Source organism: Cherax quadricarinatus, chromosome 72 (genome assembly GCF_038502225.1).
Source record: "Cherax quadricarinatus isolate ZL_2023a chromosome 72, ASM3850222v1, whole genome shotgun sequence".
Classification (NCBI taxonomy): Eukaryota; Metazoa; Arthropoda; class Malacostraca; order Decapoda; family Parastacidae; genus Cherax; species Cherax quadricarinatus.
In genome coordinates this window covers 12057556-12083509 of record NC_091363.1, presented here as the reverse complement: position 1 = coordinate 12083509, position 25954 = coordinate 12057556, and the positions used below count along the sequence as shown (strand labels likewise).

The following is a 25954-nucleotide window of genomic DNA, read 5'->3' as shown; positions in this document are numbered from 1 at the left end:
GATGTACTCTAGTTTCCCAACTACCTGACACTGATGACAGGCTATGACTTAGCGTCTTATATCTTGCCTCAAGATGAGACACAAGTTTCTAGTTATCATAAACCCTTATTCACTGTCAAGTGTTCTCACTTAAAGGTTATTGCAACACGAGGCACTTGGATACCTAGGTATGCAAGGATACCTAGGTATGCAAGGATACCTAGGTATGTTACTCCTTGTTACTGGGTAAGCAACTGATAGTTTGGCCAGCAGGATAACCAGTTTGTGGGCTCTGTAATGTTATTAGTGTGTACTGGAAGCGTTTAGGTCACATTGTAAAGTTATGAGATTGTGGGAACATAATTAGCTGTTCCGTCTTTGGGCTGATTAATCTTCAATTGATAGATGAAAGTGTCACTGAACACTTACCGTGAGTAAATAGTGTTATTCCGTGTCATTCATTGTGATTCATTATAATTATGTAAGTATTATGCAAGACTTTGTCTTCACTGAACATTAGTAATCATTATGAATTCATAAATTGTATTATTGTAATTAATGTTATATACAAAACAGTTTTTGTGTGACGCGTTGTGGTTGAGTCTCTCTCTCTGTCTCTGTCTCTCTCTCTGTCTCTCTCTCTCTCTCTCTGTCTCTCTGTCTGTCTGTCTGTCTGTCTCTCTCTCTCTCTCTCTCTCTCTCTCTCTCTCTCTCTCTCTCTCTCTGTCTCTCTCTCTCAAAACAATACACAAATAACCCGCACATAGAAGAGAGAAGCTTATGACGACGTTTCGGTCCGACTTGGACCATTTACAAGTCACACTAACACACGAAGGCGAGGGAGCCAGTATATATACGAGAGGGCAGAAACGGGACAAAGAGAGGAAGAAAGAAGGAAGAGAAGTAGTGGTAGAGGTAATACTTTTAGTGGTGGAAATAGTTTTCCACTGACTTAAAAAGTCGTCTTTTCAACTGCCTAATGGGCAATGAGTAGTGTTTTATTAATGTAAGACATTGCTTCGGTATTTCAATACAATGGACACTTTATGGGGAACATTGTTGTGAAGAAATGTTGTGCTTGAGAGGGTGTGAGTTGTGGTGAGGCAGCTCTGTTTACATTTTATCTCCCAGTGCCTCTCCAGTCGAGTAGCCTAACTGGACAGATTTTCCTGGGTATGTGATGGGATCGGGAGTATTTAATATGTTTTCAATCATGATGTACTAGTATAATCAGTTATATGTAGTTATATGTAGTTGCTACATGTCATCTTTTTATTTAACACTTTGAGCTGCCAGTCAGTCGCTCTTGTTATCTGTTTGGCCATTTTAATATCTTAGCTGCTTAGCATAACATCCAAGTTATCTTGTGATAACAGGTGACGTGATTCTTCTCAGTGAAGCACATTCTCTCAACCAAGATGGAGGGAGCATCTAGTATTTCCTCAGTGCAGCCATAGAACGGGAAGTGTCCACCATGAGTCCAGAACCGGGCCGCGGGGAGGGGGGGGACGTTGACCCCTGGAACACCCTCCTGGGTTACTCTTGGTAGCCCCAGACTAATGTTATCACTAAACTACGTTTCCAGCCCGGGATGCCTGGGGTTTCTTAGAGGTTCAGATGGAAATAGGTCTTGCATTGAGGCGCAGGTAGAAAATTTTAAAGTATAGTCTTGTAAGAGAGTAAGATGATTGGAAGGAAAGAGTGATGTAGTATGCTGAGGGAAGGAAGGAGTGGATGTCGGACGAAGGAAAAACTAGTGGCAGTTTACACATTATAGTTCTGTCACTATTACGTTTTATTATTCACACTGACAAAATAAAAAAAATATATATATATAATTTATGAGATTTTAATCCAGTCATTTGTTTAATAAATATAATTATTTAATGGATTTAGATTTTCAGGTCAGTTTATGCATAAACTGTGGAGGGCTCATATGCATAGGCAGGCCTATAGGCAGGGGCAGGCTTATAGGCAGAAGCAGGCTGGTAGGCTGGGTACTGGGCCTCGCCCTCGTAGCTCACCTCAGCTACGTAGCCGGAGTCACCTGTAACATAGTAAGTCACCTTCTGCAGACGACCGTCGGGAAGCTGGACATAATAAGTGCCCTGGGTATCGTAGCCGTTACGAGATTCTTGGTGACCAAAGTCGTTGCCGGAGTAGTCGTCCCTCACAGCGTACTGGGAGTTGTACTGAGAAGGAATCTGGGGATAGGTAATGAAACTGTGCTGTCATTTATTAAATGAAACTTTTCGCCACAAATGGCTTCATCAATTTATGATTAATGATGCCTTTCGAGGCGAAACGTCTCCTTTAACACTTCATATTCTATGATCATCTTATTTAATTTTATCTGTTGTAATTTACTAAAATAATAAAAACAATTTGAAATATTTTCTTGTTAAGAGTTAAAATTTCCATAAGTAAATATATTTTTAATCCAGTTTATAAATATTTCATGCAAATTTATTTTACAACTTCAAATATTTTGGAAAATTGGTTAAATTATGCATCTGGTTTTATAGACAGTTGTTACCCTTATTCAATTACTGTTAACATATGCTAAGATAATGTGGAGCAGAGATAAATAATCGTATATTAAATTTGGAGCACCTGGAGTTTACGTGGAGAGGTTTTCGGGGGTCAACGCCCCCGCGGCTTTGTCTGAGACCAGGCCTCATGGTTTAGAAAATATTTTACATGACTATAAGCCAGAGCAGAATAAGATAGTCATATTATCTGGAGTAGAGTGAGGTAGCCATAATATCTTACGTCATGGTAAGCTGGAGCAGAAGATGGTCTATAGGAGAGTGAAGGGTGAGCTGGGGTGACATAGCCTGGGAGCAGTTCAGGGCGAGCCATGGCGGCAGCAACCAGGACAGCCAGTACCAGTACCTACTCGACCAAAAAGAATAAGAAGGAACAATACCGTGACTGGAACAATACACAGACAACCCGCTCACAGAACACTGAAACTTACGACCATGGTTCAAGTCGGATTGAAACGTCGTAGTAAGTTTGTCACCTATGTGCGGGTTATGTGTGTGTGTTATTCGACCAAATAAAACACTTCTTATAATAATACTAAACTACTTTTCTAAAATTTGTTATTATATTGTAAAATATATCGTACAAATCAAATCTATGTTCTACGTAGGTTTACTACAAGTGATAAGTGATATCTGAAACTCTAACGAGAATATCTCCACCTTATTAGTCATCTTGTCTGTTGTGAAGACGAGTGATATTGTTCATAGGAGACTTGAGCCTTTTATATCATCAGCTCCGCCCAGGGGTCCCTGACGTAAAATAATTTATTAGTGGCCAGAAATTTTTTTCACGTGAGAGTAATTTTTTAATTACTTGAAAAAAAAACAATTAATGGATAAAAGAAAATTATGGCCATGCTTCCTCCCTCACCAGAAATTGGTATTATGACCTAGAATTAGTATTGCTTCATGTAATCGAAGTAGTGTTTGTTTCATAATGTACCGGCTGAGTGTCGCCGGGTTACTGCAACAACGAAAGTTCATTCTACGTATAGGCAAGTATTGTAAATATAGACGAAGTCCTTTTTAGTTTACATATACAACGTCATTTTGCTCTCTAATGATACCTTCATAAAATCCATTTTCCCGTGTGAGATAGACTGTCCTGAGAGATGGTAATTCTCCAGTCATATTAACTTCAACTCTGCTAAAAACGAAGCCCATGGACTCTAACTAGCTCAATAAATGTAAAATAACTGACGGGGAACTTACACGATTAAGGAGAAATACCTCTATTGGGTCCCGGCTGGTGACCCTATAGAGGTATTCCTTGTATTCCATAACCCGAGAGTTGTTTACCTCAATACACGAAAGAGACAATTTATTCTATGTTGGTAAATCATGAAGTGTTGGAACAAGTCAGAGCTTGCCAGGCTGTGTTTCACAGACCTTTTGTGTTCCACATTCATAACTGGAAGTTGATGCTCTAGAAAAGATTTTGATTTATTCCTGGTTTCTCATCAGCTATTGGTTCTGATATTTTTTTGAGAAACAGTTGTCTATTTTATTGGGAATCGGTGGAGTTTCTCTACAGTAGTTTTGCTTTGTGTAAACCTTATGTGAGGTGGTCAGGGTATTCCAACTTTGTAAACTGTTGATGTGTAGTGGATTTTTTTTGGTTTAACAGGTTCGTGCCGCAAAACTACAAAGGTCCAAGAAACAAAACAGACAGTTTATTTCTTGACTTGTTTAGGTTGTTTCCTAACATAATTTGGTTCCTGACATTTTGGTTCCTGACATTTTGGTTCCTGACATTTTGGTTCCTGACATTTTGGTTCCTGACATAATATGATGTGCATTTAGGCTTTCTATAAAGAGTGAAATCAATCCGTTGATGATCATTAGTAACTCTCAAATACATTAAAGGTAATTTTCTATTGATCTCTCACTCGAAAATTAATGGAAGGACTTAAGTTGTTTAATTAAATGTAAAAGACTAAGACATCGCCAAAGTTGTTGTCCCCCCCCCCCCAAAAAAAAAGAAAAAAAAAATGTTGCCCACATATCTTCATGAGGCCTGGTCACAGACCGGGCCGCGGGGGCGTTGACCCCCAGAGCTCTTTCCAGGTAATCCCCAGGTAAACGACTGCATACCAAGGACCTTCATATACCGGTAAAAAAATCCTAGTAAAAACTGAAAAGTACAGAGAAAGTTAGCTCCACGTGTGGAACTATATATATATATATATATATATATATATATATATATATATATATATATATATATATATATATATATATATATATATATATATATATATATATATATATCTTTCAACTCACCGGCCATATCCCACAGAGGCAGGGTGGCCCAAAAGGAAAAACGAAAGTTCCTCCTTTTACATTTAGTAATATATACAGGAGAAGGGGTTACTAGCCCCTTGCTCCCGGCATTTTAGTCGCCTCTCACAACACGCATGGCTTACGGAGGAAGAATTCTATTCCACTTCCCCGTGGAGATAAGAGGAAATAAACAAGAATAAGAACTAGAAAGAAAATAGAAGAAAACCCAGAGGGGTGTGTATATATATGCTTGTACATGCATGTGTAGTGTGACCTAAGTGTAAGTAGAAGTAGCAAGACGTACCTGAAACCTTGCATATTTATGAGACATAAAAATGGACACCAGTAATCCTACCATCATGTAAAACAATTACAGGTTTTCGTTTTACATTCACTTGGCAGGACGGTAGTACCTCCCTGGGTGGTTGCTGTTTACCAACCTACTACCTACAATATATATATATATATATATATATATATATATATATATATATATATATATATATATATATATATATATATATATATATATTATATATATATATATATAATGTCGTGCCGAATATGTAAAACTGGTCAATTAGCAACAATTCATTTAAAATTAAGTCCTTTCTAAAAATTTCTCTTACATGTTTAAAGATATATTTTTTTCATTGATGTTAATGCAAAAAGTTTTAATTTTGCACCAAAAGAATCTTAAAAAACTTACCTAACCTTATTATAACAAGAACAATTTATTTTAGCCTAACCCAACTATATATATTTTAGGTTTGTTTACAGTAATTTAATACTAAACAAACACAGTGAAATATATTTTTTTCGTTAGGTTCAGAATGATTTTGGCGAAATTATTGCATACATAAATTTTCACTTGTCCTATATGGCAAGATGAACGTTGCTATTTAAGCCAAGATCACAAGTTCTGCTTATTCGGCACGACATATATATATATTATATATATATATATATATATATATATATATATATATATATATATATATATATATATATATATATATATATATATATAATGTCGTGCCGAATATGTAAAACTGGTCAATTAGCAAGAAATCATTTAAAATTAAGTCCTGTCTGAAATTTTCTCTTATACGTTTAAAGATATATTTTTTTCATTAATGTTAATGTAAAAATTTTTAATTTTGCACCAAAAGAATCTTAGAAAACTTACCTAACCTTATTATAATAAGAGCAATTTATTTTAGCCTAACCCAACTAAATATATTTTAGATTTGTTTACAATAATTTAATACTAAACAAACACAGTGAAATATATTTTTTTCGTTAGGTTCAGAATGATTTTAGCGAAATTATTGCATACACAAATTTTCACTTGTCCTATATGGCAAGATGAGCGTTGCTATTTAAGCCAAGATCGCAAGTTCTGCCTATTCGGCACGACATATATATAATACATAATATATAATATAGCGTGCCGAATAGATAAAACTTACGATTTAGGCTTAAATAGCAAAGCTCTTCTTGCCGAATAAAGCAAGCGGAAATTTGTGAATGCAATAATTTAGCAAAAATCATTCTGAACCTTACGGAAAAATATATTTCATTGTGTTTGTTTATTATTAAATTATTGCAAACTTATCTAAAATTTATTTAGTTGAATTAGGCTAAAATAAATTGTGCTTGTTATAATAAGGTTAAGTTAGTTTTCTAAGGTCCTTTTGGTACAAAATTAATAATTAACATAAATGAAAAAAATATATCTTTAAACGTATAAGAATTTTTTTTAAAAAAGAACTTAATTTTAAATATATATACATATATTATAAATGTATAATATAATCATGCCTAATAAGCCGAATCATCCAGTTTGGCCTATTTGACAAGGCTCAGTTTGCTGAATAGGTCGAATGAAAATATGTTCTTGCCATAAATCAGCAGAAATCGTTCTGAACATAACGAAAAAATATTTCGTAGATTTAATGCAATATTAAATATATGTTAATTGACCAGTGATTTGTATAGCAGAATTTAGCTAAAAAATGTGTTAGTTTTAAGGACGTTAGGTGAGGTTTTAAAGCTAGTTATGGTCCAAAAATATAAAGTTAGTTATGGTCCAAAAATATAAAGTTAGTTATGGTCCAAAAATATAGTTAGTTATGGTCCAAAAATATAAAGTTAGTTATGGTCCAAAAATATAAAGTTAGTTATGGTCCAAAAATATAAAGTTAGTTATGGTCCAAAAATATAAAGTTAGTTATGGTCCAAAAATATAAAGTTAGTTATGGTCCAAAAATATGAAGTTAGTTATGGTCCAAAAATATAAAGTTAGTTACCTGGAGTTTACCTGGAGAGAGTTCCGGGGGTCAACGCCCCCGCGGCCCGGTCTGTGACCAGGTCCAAAAATATAAAGTTGGTTATGGTCCAAAAATATAAAGCATTATATCATTGTTAAGAATAAAATAAGCTATGAAACTGTAAAAAAAAAAATTTTTTAAGTTTAATTTTTAAGGGAATTCAGCTTATATACGTAGTAAGACGTATATAAGAAATATATATATCGTATAAATATGCCATATTAACCACATTACTTTACACTAATACGTCCCTTAAAATATTTTCAGGATTCACACTTCAAAAAAACTAATATTTCTGAAAAAAAAAATTGATTGTATCCATTCTCTAAATATAGCAGCAGTTCGTCAAGAATTCTGCAACGTCAGGTAACCTTGGGAGTCGCTGGTATAAAAACCTCTGGTCAGCCTCAAGAAGTATCAGTCGCCTTCACTGTTCACTCTTGAAATGACTACCAAGGTGCACATCCCACTTCTTTCACGCAGAAACATTGGACACTATTGTTTAAAAACTACTGAACTTATATATATATATATATATATATATATATATATATATATATATATATATATATATACATTTATATATATATATATATATATATATATATATATATATATATATATATATATATATCTGCAAACAATCGAAGACAGGCGATCTTAACATTGCAAGACAAACAGAGGGGAGGGGTAGAAATGTTTAGCTTAAGTACTTTCACACTTCTCCGTGAGTCATCAGGAGCTGTGCAATGTTGCAAGTATAGTGACTGAAGAAATAAGAAGTTTTTTTTCAGAATTTGAGAGAAGCCGGAGCTGGTGTCACCCCACGCTGCACTATGAAAAAAACTTCCCCTCATTTCTTCAGTCACTGCCCTTGCAACATTGCACAGCTCCTGATGACTCACGGAGAAGTGTGAAAGTACTTGAACTAAAGATTTCCACCCCTCCCCTCTGTCTTGCATTGTTAAGATCGCCTGTCTTCGATTGTTTGCATATATATATATATATATATATATATATATATATATATATATATATATATATATATATATATATATATATATATATATATATGTATCAACGTGGTAACAATACTATATAAATCGTAAAGTTATGTTTGCGTGAAATAGGGCGAGAATCGATCCAATGGCATCTTAAGTGGAAAACCAGCGCTGAACACAAAGATCATTTCCTTAGTACAGTAAGTTTACATATTGGTAGATTACGTTGTAGCATAACAGGGATTGTATGATTTTTACCATTCTCCCTGTCTCGCTTCTTAGGTTGTAGTTCTAACAGTCCTTGTGGCTGCCGTCCTCGCCCGCCCTGAGCCACCTCCCACTTATGGACCTCCAGCACCAGCCTACAAACCCCCACAACCAGCTTATGGTGCTCCTGCTTACCCTGACGTGAGTATCAACCTTAGTAATCATTTCTGAATCGGTTAAATGATAAACCTACCTTAATCTTAATTTTGATAAACTTAGATGTGCATTGATTTTTATTACCGAGATTTAATGCAATTTTAGCTATTCTAAATATAAGATATGCTGAAGAGGACCTCAGATTGAGATTGAAATATACAGACTACCATTGAATCTCGTTTTTATCTCAAGTATATTTCACTCTCACTATATATATATGTCGTGCCGAATATGTAAAACTGGTCAATTAGCAAGAACTCATTTAAAATTATGTTATTTCTAAAATTTTCTCTTATACGTTTAAAGATATGTTTTTTTCATTAATGTTAACGTAAATTTTTTTTAATTTATCACCAAAAGAATCTTGGAAAACTTACCTAACCTTATTATAACAAGAACAATTTATTTTAGTCTAACCCAACTATATATATTTTAGATTTGTTTAAAATAATTTAATACTAAACAAACACAGTGAAATATATTTTTTTCGTTAGGTTCAGAATGATTTTGGCGAAATTATTGCATACACAAATTTTCACTTGTCCTATATGGCAAGATGAGCGTTGCTATTTAAGCCAAGATCGCAAGTTCTGCCTATTCGGCACGACATATGTATATATATATATATATATATATATATATATATATATATATATATATATATATATATATATATATATATATATATATATATATATATATGCAATAAGATCACAGTAAACAGGTGATTTCAGAATATGCAAAACAACCACTCTGAAAGAATAGAGAAATTCCAAGCGCTTTCGTGACTACTCACATTATCAAGGAACTATGAAAGTAAAGCATCCAAGGAAGCTATGTAAGGGGTCTGGCCAACACCTCACTATCAGATCCCACAATCCTTATTCAACTAAAAATATGTTGGTTCTCCCTTACCATGAAAACTTGGTTGATATGCCTTCTCTTCTTAAGACTTTTAATATTAAAGTTGTATTCAAAAATCTTGATACAGTAAAAAAACTTTTGATAAAGAATTCCCCCCAAAATGCTGATGGATGTGTCTATAAGATTCCTTGTAAAATTTGCGATAAAGTTTATTACGGTCAAACTGGTAAAAATCTCGAACTAAGATTAAAACAACATAAATATAGCATTAGAACTGGACAAGATTCCAATGCTCTATTTATTCATGTAAGAAATTTTAACCATCCAATTGATTTTCAAAAAGTTGAGAAAGTAGTATCAAGCAAGTCCATGGTTGACAGGAATATAATTGAATCTTGTTTCTTAAAAAGCAGTTTTGACAATAATATTAATATTTCCTTTAGTTTATATAAATTAGATCCATTTATAATTAATAGAATTTGGGAAGAATTTAATAATACACTGGACAAATAATAATTTTTAAATTTTCTTGGGTAGAATAGTTTGTTGGTGAGTTGTGCAAAGGACCTGTCCAGTTGGGCCGGCGCGCGTCAGGTGTTTAACCGTTGTGGGATATGATAGTGAGGTGTTGGCCAGACCCCTTTTATAGCTTCCTTGGATGCTTTACTTTCATAGTTCCTTGATAATGTGAGTAGTCACGAAAGCGCTTGGAATTTCTCTATTCTTTCAGAGTGGTTGTTTTGCATATATATATATATATATATATATATATATATATATATATATATATATATATATATATATATATATATATATATATATATATATATATATATACACACACACACATATTCTTTCCCACAGATTCCTCCCCAGTATAACGCCGAGTTTGCTGTGAAGGACGACTACTCCGGCAACGACTTTGGTCACCAAGAATCTCGTGACAACTACGACACCAAGGGTACTTATTACGTCCAGCTTCCCGACGGTCGTCTGCAGAAGGTGACTTACACTGTGAGCGGCGACTCCGGATATGTACCACAAGTCAGCTACGAGGGTGAGGCCCAGTACCCAGCCTACCAGCCTGCTCCGGCCTATAAGCCCACTCCAGCCTATAAGCCCGCCCCAGCCTATCCATAAATCTGTATTTGACTATTATATTTATGTAAGTCCTATTGTTTTTATTACTAAGACGAACTGAATAAAGGATGATTCATTAAACTTAATTTTTTACTCGTCTCCTGTTGTCGAGAGATAGTGAATGAATGTATGTATGTGTGTGTGTGTGTGTGTGTGAGAGAGAGAGAGAGAGAGAGAGAGAGATACTATGTTCCACTAATATCTCTGCAACTATTCAAATTAAAATAATCTAGTATGCAAATTTGCTTGTTGATATATGGTCTGTGTAATTACAAGTGTTGCATACATATACTTAGTACATTTGAGGGTTACTTTGATTATCACTCTTACTGCCCAGTTCAGATCAGACATTATGGTTGACGTGCTCACAGTACCCAGGACAGCGTGAACGCCACAGTTTTTCTGATAGGGATTATTATAATCATGGAGGCGCGCTAAACCTGTAGAATTATACAGCGCAACTTGGGGGGGGATGGAAGGTATTCAGGCTCAATTTAGGGAACCAATTCCCTAGATCAAGAGCCTCTCAGCAGCGTCAAGGAACGTTCCTTGAGGGGTTTACTGATAGGGAATGGCCTGGTGGTACTGAAGGGTTTCGATTTGAAGGCCTCTAGTGGTTTTTTGATATTTCTGGGTAGGCCTGAAGTTTTTTGGAGTGTATATGCTTGTACTTATTGCTCTTATATTTTGAATTTTGGTACTTTTTCAAACACCATTGCTTGCACTCTCTCCAAAAATGCTTTGTGTGTAAATTTAGAATCAGTGTCTCTCTCTTATATTCCAGGTATAAATTATGACGTACCTTTCTTGCTCGTGCGTCAGGGAATGTAAATTGAAATATTTAAGGGTTCTCTAATTGAATTACTCTTGGTATGAAATTACCAAGATTCTGAATGTGAGGAAGGAAATGAATATTCTTTGTATCAGTGATAAGATAATTTATCATTATCCTGTCCCTGACATAGGGAGGAGGATCATTGAGATTAACACTGTACTTGATATTAAAATGCTAAGCGACCTAGGCACTATCACTATAAATCTTACTAAATGTCCAGAATTAAGACAACTGCTTAGTAAGGAATCCCACACTTAACAGTTAGTGATAATATATCACATATTAAATAGTGATGGATCTAAGCAGTAGTCTACCGGTAGGGCTACTGTATCTACTCTTGTTACCACCTCCCTAGATAACTGTAGCAATCATGTTCAGTTAGGCATTAGAATTAACACCTGGGCTACCTTGTAACAATGTACTTGACTCCTTGATTATTACTGATTCTATGTCATCACTGAAGCCACTTGACTCGTATAAGGATTTTGACAAACGCTCATTGTAGAAGCCAGGTGGAGTTCTTAAAGAATCAGAAAAAGAGAATTCTTGAAAAAATCTAATAAATTCCATTACACACTTAAATAATTCTACATGTTTAAGTTGATAAATTACCCAAAGAAAATACCCTGAAAGAAAATGTAAAATATAACTTGGAATAATTTTAGGAATAATTTTAGGAAGTAAATAAATATAAACGTCCTATGAATGCAGTCAGAAGCCTAGATAGATCTGCAACTCTCTTTGATAATGTAACCGTAGTTAAGTATATTTGAACAGCAACTTGCAGCGCATCAGATTCACTCTTGTTCTAGCCAGGCTTAGGCTTGGTTATATGTACTTGTGGCAGTTTGGCAGACGAACAGATGATCGAACTAAATGCCATGTATGTGGCCAGCCTTATAGTCACTTTCCTGAACACTTATGTCTACTTATTGAAAATATAGACAGTATTATCACCTGTATAATATGTTAAAGTATCTTATCAATGAAAATAAGATACCAGACATATTCAGCAAATATCCCAAATTTGCTTGCAACATATAAGACATCTGAAGAAGTATATGGAGATGTATTGGTGCTGGTTTAGAAAGACACGTAAGCAAACACTATGACATATTAGAAAACGTTTCGGTCCTGGGACCTTGATCATGTTAGAAGTGATCAAGGTCCCAGGACCGAAAAGTTTTCTAATAAATATGTCATAGTGTTTGCTTACGTGTCTTTCTAAACCAACTTGTCGGTATTTATTACCAAGGTTTATACCATGTATTGGTGCTAACCTGCTTGGGGCCTATTTTCTAGGCCTTTCGTAAATCTTTATGCGTTTGCGTTACCGCTAAGGGGCTCAAACCAGCCACTTTTGTGGCAAATGGTACAAAATACTGATTGTTGATATAAAAATTGTTTGAGAATCTATCCTCTGATCGGCTTCAAACTTTCATCACTAGTATGTTTTCGTTAGCGGAAGGTGTGTTTATATTGTTACTAGGCTGCGTAAATCCAGGTTTGCCAGTTTTATTTTAAAAAAATTGGGATACAGTTTTCCATTCAGTAACAGAAGAATGCATCTCATGATCGCCTTCAAACCTTTGACGGTGGTGCATCTCTCTAAGCAAGTCGTGTTCAGGAAAGTTTGGAACCTGTGAGAAGTTGTGCTAGGTTCATTGTTACAAATTTTACCGTCGCCAGGAAATTATTTACTCATACTATCTTTCACTAAGCTCATCATTTATTTATTTCTAGTTATTATATTACTGAAATTAATTTTGTTGATAACTCATCGATTAGTGATGATCGCTCAGGTCCTGAGTATTTGGCCGCTCAGGTCCTGAGTATTTGGCGGCTCAGGTCTTGCATTTCTCCACTTCAATTGCAATCCACATTTAATGTGTTTCCATATAACTAAATTTTGCACAAAGTCACTGCTATTTTTTTGAAATTATGGCCAAGGGTATCTTCAGTTCTGGTCATAAAGTAGCAGCATCAAGTGACCTTGGCTGTGGCTGCTGTACTGGCCAGGAATCTGTCGGAAAAATAATATTTGCACAAATATGTATTTAATATTTTACACAGCATAATAGCTGTCCACAACAGCTGTCACAATCCTCGGCACTCAGTTCCTCCCCTGAGGAACCTCGTGGAATTTAACAGCTGATTACTTTTACTGTCTCGATAAAGCTTAGTGCTTGAGTTTCCGAAGCTACGTGAAAATTACGTGGTTAACAAACAGTCCTGAAAGAATGCAGATTAGAAATTCACATTAAAAAAATGGATCAGCTATATGTGAGGCAGTTAGGTACTCACTTCAGGGTAAGCAGGAGCACCGTAAGCAGTTATTTTGTGTGCTGGGGTTTATAGACTGGTGCTGGCGGCACATATACTCTACACCGAAGAGTTAAATGAAATATTTTAAACTCATCTGAATATTTAATATTTTGCTTTTAGATTTTAAATTAAAATTTGTCTCCTAATCATCTAAAGAGAATTAGGTAAAGATTACTTAGTGAGTGTCACAAATGTATTAAATCTCGGTTTGTTTTTTCGGTTTAACAGCCCAATTTCTCAGTGGTCCACAACACTCAAAAATGCATTAAGATGGGTAAATTGGAAGCTACGAAGCCTACGAGAAATAAATCTCCCTCAAAAACTCAATGAAGGTGAAATGCTGGAGGTGACCTGAAGAGTCATCTTCGCACGGAATTCATTTCCAATTATGTTAACTACTTGACAGATTTACGACTATACACAGCCCAAGATCATTCCAAAACCTTCTCTTAAGTTAGAAAGAATATTCTTAATTTTTTTATTGGGTATCATTACATTTTTTTAAATAAAACTGGTAAGAAGATCGGGACTTACTCAGCACACTAACAACGTGAAGTTTCCTGTGAGCAAACCAAACCATCGCTAAAAATCTGAAGCTAATCAGAAGCGGTTTGCTCAAGGATTTTTTTTATTAACGTTCTGTACTCGTTTATCATCATTTTCATTTACTAGCAGCCTTAATTAAAGCAGACGAACCCGTAGACCCTCACTGTCCATATCACTTAAGTCAGACGCCTAAATAATTGGAGAAACACAATATTTCTACTTGAGCATAAGCAAGAAAGATACATCATTAAGCAAACCTGGAAAATAACAATAGGGGCAGATTCTAAATTTGCACGGAAAAAAAGTCTTGATTTGAGAGCGAGGAATGGTGTTATTTGCAACGCGCACAAACTAAAAGTATAGATGCCGAAACTACACTATATACTCCAATAATCTAAACGCCTTCCCTTGAAATGCCAGATATACCAATAGACTCAAATAGCCTTCAACAGGAAATTTTCAGTGAGCCAGACCATTCCTCAATAGCAAAACTGGTGTTCACTGAGTCCTAAATGTTGCGAGCACTTCTACAATAAGGTCTGGTCTTAGACCGGGCAGCAGAGACCATAACCAAAGTAAAACTCGAGTGTATAATGTAGATGTGATCGACATTTGTCATCACATTGCTTATCCAGCTGACATCACACAGATCTAACAAGAAGCAAGATAACTCGTTACACTCCTGTGCTGTCAACACTGTCGTTTGTAATCACCATACTTAATTATTTAAACAGAAATAGTTTAAGAGTTATCAGTGAAATATAGTATTCCCCCTTCCCCCCTGTCTATCTCTGTCTCTGATTTTCGACAACAGGAGACGAGAAAAAATCATGTTTAATGAATTATCCTTTATTCATTCCGTCTTAATTATAAAAACAATAGGACTTACATAAATATAATAGATTTATGGATAGGCTGGGGCGGGCTTATAGGCTGGGGTGGGCTTATAGGCCGGAGCAGGCTGATAGGCTGGGTACTGGGCCTCACCCTCGTAGCTCACTTGTGGTACATATCCGGAGTCGCCGCTCACAGTGTAAGTCACCTTCTGCAGACGACCGTCGGGAAGCTGGACGTAATAAGTACCCTTGGTGTCGTAGTTGTCACGAGATTCTTGGTGACCAAAGTCGTTGCCGGAGTAGTCGTCCTTCACAGCAAACTCGGCGTTATACTGGGGAGGAATCTGTGGGAAAATAAATTACTTTATATATATATATATATATATATATATATATATATATATATATATACATATATATATATATATATACACCCAACTACTCCTTAATTCTAATAAACAATTTTGACCTGTGTGGAAAATATAAAAATGCTAAAAAGCATAAAAGCTATATATATTAGACTCTTCAAAATGGCGTGAAATATAATTATTAAGAATAAAAACTATTACTGAGAAACAATAAAAAAAATCGTGCTTAAAATTAGTATGCTTATATGATTCTGAGGTGGTTTTTTAAATTTATACTCACGTCAGGGTAAGCAGGAGCACCATAAGCAGGTTGTGGGGGTTTGTAGGCTGGTGCTGGAGGTCCATAAGTGGGAGGTGGCTCAGGGCGGGCGAGGACGGCAGCCACAAGGACTGTTAGAACTACAACCTTCAAGCGAGAGGATGAAATTGTTGAAAAATCATACTTACGTGGCTTCATTACTGCGTAAGCTTCTGCTTCACAAAACTGATGTACAGTATAAAGAAAATAATGTGTGTGTGTGTGTGTGTGTGTGTGTGTGTGTGTGTGTGTGTGAGAAAGAGAGAGAGAGAGAGGGTGCAAAAATAATCAATCAGTAGAAAGAAGTGATATATTATTAATGTGATATCCCACATTATGAAGGAATAGTACAAATAATGAAAGAACTGAGGTGTAATATAGCAGTGATGTGACCGCACACTTACAGTGAGTTGTTACGTTAGTGATTTGTGGGAAATGCATCATTGTTTTAAGGTTTTCATTCAGGTTAAGAATGGCATGTCATGAGAAGGTGAATTTGTTTGACAATATAGCGTATAATCTTAACAGTTTTCGTGTATTATGAATGTATATAGTTTATATAAGTCTGGATTAATATTCAGATTATAATTTTTACTTTTTTTTATATGACATGATTATTTTCCATTTCGTTCCGTCATTGGCTTTCATGTAAAAACTCTTTCTGAAAATCAGTGGAATGGTTAAAAATTTTCACATGATATATACAGAGCTGTGTTTATGGTGGTTCAAGAATTTCCTCCAGTTTGTAGACACTCACTAAGTGAAGTAAACAACCCGCTGACTGTACACATGACACGGATCTCTGGTTTTTATACTTTTTCTGCTCGTTTGTGATACGCGAGATCACGAAATCGCTCGGAAAAAAATGTTTCACTGTGTAGTATCGTAACGCCGGGGGAGGGGGGGGGGTTGACGCCCGGAACATTCACGTATACTCAAGGTATGTGTGTGTACTCGTCTATTTGTACTCATCTATTTGTGGTTGCAGGGGTCGAGTCATAGCTCCTGGCCCCGCCTCTTCACTGATCACTAGGTCCTCTCTCTTCCTGCTCCGTGAGCTTCGTCAAACTTCATCTTAAAATTGTGCATGATTTCTGCCTCCACTACATCAATTTCTAGGATATTGTACTTCCTGACAACTCTGAAGAAATACTTCCTGTGTGTGTGTGTGTGTGTGTGTTACTCGATCTGAAATCCAGCTAACTATTTTTGCAGGAAAGAGGGAAGATATGCACCTTGGTAGTCATGTTAACGGTGAACAGTGAAGGAGACTAATACTTCTTGAGGTAGCCGGAGCCTTTTATACCAGCAGCCTCTCCCAAGGTTACGTGACGGTGCAATATTCCTGACAACATACTAAATTTGTAGAAAGGATATTTACAGAAACATTGCAATTTTCAGATTTGGGCGAATGTTGAAGTTACGTTTTACTTGTGATGTGTCGGTTTTGTAGTAAAATAAATAAGAAATATTTAAAGATTATCTTATATTGATGCGAATTTCGTGTCAAAAGTATCTGTCGTATACATTGTTACTTGCGTTTTATATGTCAGTGGTAATACTACGGAGGAATTATTATTAATAATATATCTACAGGGATACATCAAGCCGGTAGAGTTACTGCTCTAAGAGTATATATGATAAAACTTTAATGTAATCCCTAATTTAGGGATTAAATTATGCTTGATTGGTAGTGAATATGTTACATGCAGCCTTAATTTCTCTCGTATAGTCGATAGGCTTTAAAACCAATTAACCAAGAATATGCCATACAGCACCTGGGGGATTAGAGCTAATCATATTTGTATCAAGTAAGGTGGTGGTTCAGATTCATGATCGCTTAACAAGCATCAGAGAGTTACTAGAGAGGAAGCTGGTCACACCTGTGTCCTTCCCGACACCGGAGCTTTGCACTCTCTTTGTATAGAAAGAGACAAAGGTTGTGTTCCTATTATGCAAAGTGTCCTCATGCTGGAGTGAGAGTTGTATTATAGCATATGTTGATCTTACTGTCACCACCTACTGGGTATGTACCTGTTAGAATCTAGGTTGATCTTCGTGAATTACGTTTGTGGGATTCATCTCAACCATTAGGCAATTATGTTGTATTAATAATTCAAAGGTAGACGAACAAGACACGTGCCCATCACTTGGGTAACTTTGTATGGCGACGTTTCGCCAGCCAGTGACTTTGCTGGAAATGCTGATTTTTCAATTTTAATTTACTCTTTCTTGAGGTAAAGCAAACTGTTGGTGATTCATAATTGCATAAGTTTTATTTTTTTTTCTTTACCTTTCGTATCCCAGAGCAAAATTTCCAAGTGGCGCCTTTGGTCAGAGTTCCTTATTCCATCAGTTAATTTCGCAACAGAAGGTATCAAGTTTGGTTATTTTTTGCACAAGTGCAGCTCTTAAAGTAACTTTTTTTTTCTGTGTAGAGCTTCATTAAGACATTGTTTAATTGATGTGTTAAAAGTCTACACTCAAAGTTAAGCTGTGTCGCAATTTAAGCTTGTTCTGTCGTATGTTGAAAATGGTACGAAATGATGACAAGTTGATGAGAAAGATACGTGTACAACAATTGGTTATCTTTATTGATGAAATGCTTTGCCTACACAGTAGGCTTCTTCAGTCAAATACTGAGGCAGCAGGTGTAGTAGTGAAGTAAAGATGATGTAATCAAAGTATCTGAGGTGGTCAGTCCCTCAGCCAGGCTGAGGGACTGACCACCTCAAATACTTGTTCTCCAAGGTTGATAAATTGAGTACATCTTTACATCACTACTACACCTGCTGCCTCAGTATTTGACTGAAGAAGCCTACTGTGTAGGCAAAGCATTTCATCAATAAAGATACCCAACTGTTGTACACGTGTCTTATTCATCAATCTGTGTCTTATCTTCAGTACCTTGTCATTACGTCTTTCCACTCAATCTGTTGTTGCTCCCCATTTAAGGAAGCCTCACAACGAGTGCTGCTCCTGTGGTATTATTTGATTAACTCTTGACAGACGCATTATCTTATTATCAAAGCAACTCGCTTTTTTTTTAAGCTCAAGTCAGAGTCGAAAGTTGTATCGAAAGAGTTAAAAAAATTAGTTCCTTTTGCAAACTGTCGCAACAGAATGTGATCTGGTATAGATGTGTAGTTTTCTCTTTTATTTATTTTATGTCGAAGTTATTGTATGTTCTATATATTTTGAGTTCCTGTGTCTTGTTTTACTTTGTTTATTGTATTCTTTTACATATACATTAAAAACTTTGGGCGATGCCCATAAATTTAATGAAAGATTTCTGGAACGAATATTGACAGTTAAGTATGAAAAAAATCCTCACCTATTTTCTGAGATATTAAATACATTGTGTTAACGAACGAAAATTACACAGACCTAATCAGAGCTTGAAATTATCCACCGCTAGGCGTTACTGGTCTCCGTGGATTTCTGTATTCAAGTGAAAGGCATTTACCTCACGTACATTAATTATAAATTCCATAAAGGAGTCAGTAATTAAGTAGGCGGGCAGGTTAGGTCAGATTTGTCAGGAAACAGAACAAGTGTCCCCTGACGCGGGTTTTAGTCATATGACGACCAGCAGCAGGAGCTTTTGGTTATCTGACGAGAGCCTTCCGCCTTCTTACTCGTCCACCCTTTCAAAAAATAGACTTATAATTATACCCATTTCATCATTTCTGGCCAGGCATTATCAGATGTAAACAAACATTTAGTTAATTAACACTAACAAATAATCTATGCACATGAATAGTGCAATACGTACATAAGAGTGTTTTTCTTGATTACATACACCAACATCAGATGACATGACTCAAGAAATCGTAATGACGCGATTGCAAACAAACCATAACACGGGCGGGGATAGAACCCGCGACAGGAGTCATAAAACACCAGACCGAGGCGCTAGCCACTGGCCCAGTGGCTAACGCGTCGGTCTGGAGTTTTACAACTTTCTGATCGCGGGTTCTAACCCCATCCGTGGTATGGTTTATCAGATGATATTTTTAACTCTTGAAGGGACAGACCGGTAGGAAAGCGGAAGGTTTTAGTCACATGACCAACTTAAGTGGTGGGTCATTATCTGACCATGATCCGCGTTATGAGGCATTTTTCCTGATAAATAATATCTATCCTAATTCTCAGTCGAACATTTTTGGCTTCTCACTTAATATGTACCAGCCTTAAAAAAATATTCAAGTGACAATCGTGAATTCTTAAAGAGAGCAAAAATAAAAAACTCATTTGCACGACTAAGGAATAGCTGGTGGTTTGCCTCTCACAGCCGTCAGAACTGTTGACGTTCGTACATGGTACCATGAATGTCCTAAGATCTGTTGTTCAGGAAACAATATTTTCATTGCACTTGTAGGGAAAATGATAACCTAGATAACAAGGATATTCAAAACAAGATAAGGATATTCAAAACAAGAGACTCGGAGATAATGATGAATTTTTATTCTCTATACTATAGTATTTTTTGTACAATAACATTTACATTTAAGGCAGTTGAATTTTCGGATCTGGAGGACATAAAGAAAACTTCGTTTCCAAATCTCTTGAGTTAGTTACAAAAAAAATGGCCTACGTAAAATCCTTCATATTGACGTCACTGGTGTACAAGAAAGATCATTAATCTACAAGTGGAACTTACTGGAGCAATTGATTTAAAATCCGAATTCTAAAAGAATTTATTACAAACGTAAAAAGTGGCTCCTCCAATAAATGGCAAGGGTGTAACAAGTATACTAAGTGATAACTCTAATGGCATGAAGGGTATAAGGTCTTTAACGCCTTGCTTTAAATATAAGAGGAAATGTGTATTGACACGTGTCATGGGAGGTTGATGACTTTCGACTGAGCAGCAGGGCATTGCTGGTTGTAAGCATCACAAGCACGAGGCCTGATCTGAGATCCGGCCGCAGAAGCGCTGTTTGCCAGGACCACTGACCAGTGAATGGTTAGTGAGTGGACCACTGACCAGTGAATGGTTAGTGAGTACACCACTGACCACTCACTGACTCGAGTGTGTCCTGTGTGTACATTCGTAGGTAATCACATTCACTAATGTTCAAGCAAAACTTACCAAAATCTCTTGATACTCATTGTGTCACATGATCAGCATAGTAAACTGTTTAAATCTAAAAGTCTTCGCAGTATTTTCTGCTGATATCTCTAATCACTTTTACATATACTTGCTACTACAGGAAGTAAGTAAATATTTCATTCAATGCGTCAGTCTTTATTCAAACCATTTTAGTAATAAATAGAATCGAAAAAATATATAAATTTTATATAAAAAATACGTATTTATGCATAGGTGGGAGCGGGTGTGTAGGCTGGAGTAGGCTTGTAGGCTGGAGCTGGTTTGTAGGCTGGAGCAGGCTGGTAGGCTGGGTACTGGGCCTCACCCTGGTAGCTCACTTCAGCTACGTAGCCGGAGTCCCCGTTGACGTAGTAAGTCACTTTCTGCAAACGACCATCTGGAAGCTGGACGTAATAAGTACCCTTGGTGTCGTAGCCGTCACGAGATTCATCATGTCCAAAGTCATTGCCAGAGGAGTCGTCCCTCACAGCGTACTGAGAGTTGTACTGGGGAGGAGTCTGTGGAAAAATTGGAAACATTGGAATGAATAAATAATTACGTAGTATATTAGCAACTTATAAAACAGTTGACGCTTTTCCTTCTACTCGCCATTTGCGAGTTGAAGGAATTAAACATAATGAATGTAGCTTTTGGCTGTGTCTAGGATGTCTCGAGAAAAATACTCACGTCGGGGTAAGTAGGAGCACCATAAGCAGGTCGTGGGTGTGCTGGGGGTTTGTAGGCTGGTGCAGGAGGTCCATATGTAGGTGGTGGCTCAGGGCGGGCGAGGACGGCAGCCACAAGAACTGTTAGAACTAAAATCTGCAAAGCCACATGAGATCGTTTACAAACATATTTCCAAAAGATCGTATAATCTAAGACATAAATAACTATTTCATAACGGAAACACTTTTTATTATCTCTCTCTCACAAACACACACACACACACACACACACACACACACACACACACACACACACACACACACACACACACACACACACACAAACATACATACAAACATGCATTACAGTCATACGATAACTACTTTTTTACACAAAAGGAAGATTTGCACCTTAGTAGTCATGTTAACAGTGAAGAGTGAAGGCGACTGATAGTTTCTGAGGAAGACCCGAGCTTTTTATACCAGCAGCTTCACTCAAGGTCACGTGATGTGGTTAATTCCTGACATTTCAATACATTTAGAAAAAAGTATTTTGTGAGATATATTTTACATTCGTGCACACACACACACACACACACACACACACACACACACATATATATTTTTATATTTTATTAACACATCGGCCATTTCCCACCAAGGCAGGGTGGCCCGAAAAAGAAGGAAAACTTTCATCATTCACTCCATCACTGTCTTTCCAGAGAGGTGCTTACACTACAGTTATAAAACTGCAACATTAACACCCCTCCTTCAGAGTGCAGGTACTGTACTTCCCATCTCCAGGACTCAAGTCCGGCCTGCCGGTTTCCCTGAATCCCTTCATAAATGTCATATATATATATATATATATATATATATATATATATATATATATATATATATATATATATATATATATATATATATATATACTATAATGAACACTTGTCACTGTTTCAATGAATTCATTTTCTATAATAACATTTACCTTGTGTTTACAAGTAACGAAGATCTGATACAAAACACAGTGGTATTGGCAACCCCAAAAAAAAAAAATAAAATAATCGCAAAGCGACCTAACTGGAGGTCAGCTCTGCAAGACATCAAGTACGAGCAGTTCATTTATCAAAATCAGAGTTTTTCAACAAATTATATTTCAACAATTAATATACTAACTGAAAACAAAAAGAAACCTGATCCTTCTGAGATATGATGGAAAGATATTATGAATAAGAAACATTGTTTTGAGAGGACAAAGTCAGTGCTTCCAAAATATTCTGAAGAATATTTATCTGTGGTATTATATACCGACAAGAATTTGAATGAGACTAAATATGATTGAAATGACGTTTCGTCCTCTAGGGACTTGATAAATTTCTTAATGTACGAAAAAAAATTTTCATTAAAATACCACAAACCGCATATTGTACCTTATCAACAAGCTCCAGACATTACACTAAAGAAGGGAAGAAAAACATGGCTGAAAGGGAACAACGCCGTCTCCAGGGGCACAGTCACAGAACTTCTCTAAGGTCTAGGATTTTTTAAAAACTATAAAACATACTAAAAAAAAAGCTATCTAAGAAAAAGAGGATCATGCACTGTGATGGTCAGGAGTTCTGTGCATGCATGTCTGTACCTCTGCTATGTTGTGGTCTGAGTGTACTGTATTTGATACTGACATATTTCGTATCAGATCATCATTATTAATTAAAATGAGGTCCAGTGTGTTTTCGACTCTTGTTGGCTCCACTGTTTGTTAGTTTCAAGTGAATTTGTTGCAAAGATTTAATAATGTCTCTGTAAAACCATAAGTTAAACTCACATCTTGTGCTGTCTTCAGTCTTAAAGAAGATTAAAGCTTTCACTGATGACAAAAAAAGAAATAATTGAAATACTAACAATAACAAAAAATTTCTAAACACTGAATGTTGATAATCCACTTAAATGTTAAACGAATATGACACCAAACTCTTCCAGGATATCTAATATAACCATGGCTAAATAACTGAGGATAAAACCATTGACAACGTATCAGTGCACTCTGCCTTAGTTCAGATTCCAGCAACTTGATACTTATTTGAAATCCCAAAAGCAGACTTTACCACATTCTTCATTTATTCCAAGTATAAAGAATCAATATGCAGGTAACATTCTTTAAGCTTAAATATCACTGTCACGTAAGTGAAGATAAACCAGTGATAAAAACATTATAGTTTTTATGACTGGTATTTATGTGAAGAGGTGAACGTGTGTTTGTCATTCAGTGCAAAACGTCATAAAAACTAAACCAATCGTTCACTTATGACAAGCAGCAAACATTTTCCTCCTAAATGTACTCACATGGCCGTATCATATAAACCTATAGAAATGACGTCGCTTATTGTCATAATCTTGGAAAATAAAGCCGAGAAAATTGTTAAAAATGTGAAGACATAAATTTTAAACAAGGCAGGACAACTTCTGTTAGGTAGGACACAAGTGCAGCTAATGTGACATTAGTTGTACTTATGTCCTTTTACCTAAAATATTGTCGGTAATTTTACCACCATTATTACAGGATAACTTTTGTTCAGTACAGGACACTCCACTTCTCTCAAATGCTAGAAAAGTTGAACATGGCTTTTATGCACTCGAAGATAAAATTTGACAAACGTAAAATACCATGAATATCTGAAAGTCTTCGCAGAGTGATCATGGTGTAAAACCGCTCAATTACTTCTTCTTCTTCTTATGACCAGAGCTTTGGTAAGATAGGTAAGGAAGAAGGATGGGTAAGGATAGAAATATTGGAAAAGGGTGGGAGGGGGGAGAGAGGTAGGATATAAAAGGTAAGTGGCCCAACCACTTTGGTGTAATTTAAAAAGTGTATGTGAAATAATAAGATATTCTTGAAGGGGTATAATACTAACCCATCAGAGTCACATTGATATAACAGATATATAAGTACATGGTTCTGAATTGGTAGTAAATATACAAGTTGCAATTTTTTTTTTTTTTTTTTTTTTTTTTTTTTTTGGATTGCACAACGGATATTTAAGCGAAAATGAAGGCAAAAATTTCCTGGTCAATTTATAAAGAATTACTTGACAATGGCTTCTTACAGGTGGTGCCCCGCCATAGTAAATTTAGCATAATTTTAACAGTAGAATGTTATACAAGATGTCTCCCTAATTGGGGGCGACGATTTTCTCAGTACACATAGAAGGGTTCTGGTGTTACCCTATCATCTTCATCAGGGAGGTTGCTCAATATCGTTGGTCGATGGTAATCGTCTTTATGGATAAAACGACGGACCCTCTGTGGGAGAGTCATTCTTTAAGTCCTGTGAGGAGGAGTATTGATGATATAATCCGTGGTATTTTCACCTTGTAGAGGATATTCTCTATCTGGCATGTAGAGTTCTTGCATTGCATAGAGTTGTTTCTTTTTCAGGGTGTCAAGGCGTACATTTAAGGCAGTAATATCTTGTACGTGTAAATCTGCCATTTTAACTCTCTCTCTCCTCCTGGTGCCCGTAATGAAGCGGAGAGCTCTATTCTGGACCCTTTGCAACCGTAGCATGTTGGTCTTTGTTGTTAATGTCATTGGGACACATGGGTATTCGAGTATAGGTCTTATTATCATTTTATACAGATGTTTTTTGACATGTGGAGGGGCTTGATTGAATCGAAGAGACTGCTAAGACCGGCTTTGGCTATGTTGATCTTTTTAGTTACATGAGATGTTGAGTGGAGCACCCTGTCTATTTCATATCCCAAGATCTTGTTAGGGTTTCTAATGGCTACAGGTGTACCTCTGATGGAGATACCCCCTTTATCTTCAATTGTTGATGCAAAACATCCTATCGTGCTAACAAGGACCTTGTCAGGATTAGTCGTAATTCTCCATTTCTTTTCCCAATTAGATGTTCGACGAAGTTCAATATTCATTTTTTCGATGACTCTCTCATACTTGTATTTTCCTGTTACCGGAGTTGATGAGACGACATGAATAACATCATCTGCAAACTGCGTTATAATTGTATCATTAAACTCTGGTTGAGGAAGGTCATTCACATAAATGTTGAAGAGAATTGGACTAAGACAAGAACCTTGTGGGACACCAGCTGTTGGTATAAAAGGCTCTGTCGACCTGCCGTGAAAGGTGGGAATGATTTTTCTTTGAGTTAAGAAGTTATATATTAATCTGAGAAAAGTCCAGTTATGGTCTGGTAGGTCAATGAGTTTGTATATAAGACCATCATGCCATAAGCTATCAAAAGCTTTATGAACATCTCTTGTGGCAATTAGGGCAAGATTGCCGTGATGTTTTAGACTTGCTACAGTTATAAGTTATAAAAAAAAGAAGTATCGAGAAAAGGACTTTCAACATAATCTAATGGCAGTCATAGATCTATATTCAACAATAGCAT

General features: G+C 36.1%; 3 protein-coding genes and 1 pseudogene across 3 annotated transcripts; 1 reads left to right on the top strand and 3 right to left on the bottom strand.

Moving 5' to 3' along the window:
* Positions 1-1889: 1889 nt before the first annotated feature.
* LOC138854862 (cuticle protein 7-like) lies at positions 1890-3659 on the bottom strand (annotated as a pseudogene).
* Positions 3660-7548: 3889 nt separating this feature from the next.
* Positions 7549-10647, top strand: LOC128701293 (pro-resilin). The gene is made up of 3 exons (XM_053794947.2): positions 7549-7601; positions 8428-8553; positions 10297-10647. Exons 1-3 carry the CDS (start codon positions 7590-7592, stop codon positions 10570-10572), a joined length of 414 nt encoding a protein of 137 aa, XP_053650922.1. The 5' UTR covers positions 7549-7589; the 3' UTR covers positions 10573-10647.
* A 4487-nt stretch (positions 10648-15134) lies between these two features.
* LOC128701288 (pro-resilin-like) lies at positions 15135-17040 on the bottom strand. Its single transcript, XM_070100448.1, has 3 exons — positions 17016-17040; positions 15763-15888; positions 15135-15458 (listed from the first exon to the last, which is right to left on the bottom strand). The coding sequence occupies exons 1-3, from the start codon at positions 17025-17027 to the stop codon at positions 15183-15185; spliced, it is 414 nt and encodes a 137-aa protein (XP_069956549.1). The 5' UTR covers positions 17028-17040; the 3' UTR covers positions 15135-15182.
* Positions 17041-21029: 3989 nt separating this feature from the next.
* LOC128701291 (pro-resilin-like) lies at positions 21030-24951 on the bottom strand. Its single transcript, XM_070100228.1, has 3 exons — positions 24909-24951; positions 21563-21750; positions 21030-21393 (listed from the first exon to the last, which is right to left on the bottom strand). Exons 1-3 carry the CDS (start codon positions 24949-24951, stop codon positions 21100-21102), a joined length of 525 nt encoding a protein of 174 aa, XP_069956329.1. The 3' UTR covers positions 21030-21099.
* Between the last annotated feature and the right edge of the window lie 1003 nt (positions 24952-25954).

Excerpts from the sequence above, each read along its gene's own strand:
- LOC128701291 (XM_070100228.1), bottom strand. The coding sequence starts at position 24,951 with ATGCAAGAACTCTACATGCCAGATAGAGAATATCCTCTACAAG. Across the intron at positions 21,751-24,908 it reads TAGAGAATATCCTCTACAAG|ATTATACGATCTTTTGGAAA; the intron begins GTGAAAATACCA and ends TTTATGTCTTAG. Across the intron at positions 21,394-21,562 it reads GTGCTCCTACTTACCCCGAC|ACTCCTCCCCAGTACAACTC; the intron begins GTGAGTATTTTT and ends ATTTTTCCACAG.
- LOC128701288 (XM_070100448.1), bottom strand. Across the intron at positions 15,459-15,762 it reads GTGCTCCTGCTTACCCTGAC|ATTCCTCCCCAGTATAACGC; the intron begins GTGAGTATAAAT and ends ATTTTCCCACAG.
- LOC128701293 (XM_053794947.2), top strand. Across the intron at positions 8,554-10,296 it reads GTGCTCCTGCTTACCCTGAC|ATTCCTCCCCAGTATAACGC; the intron begins GTGAGTATCAAC and ends TCTTTCCCACAG.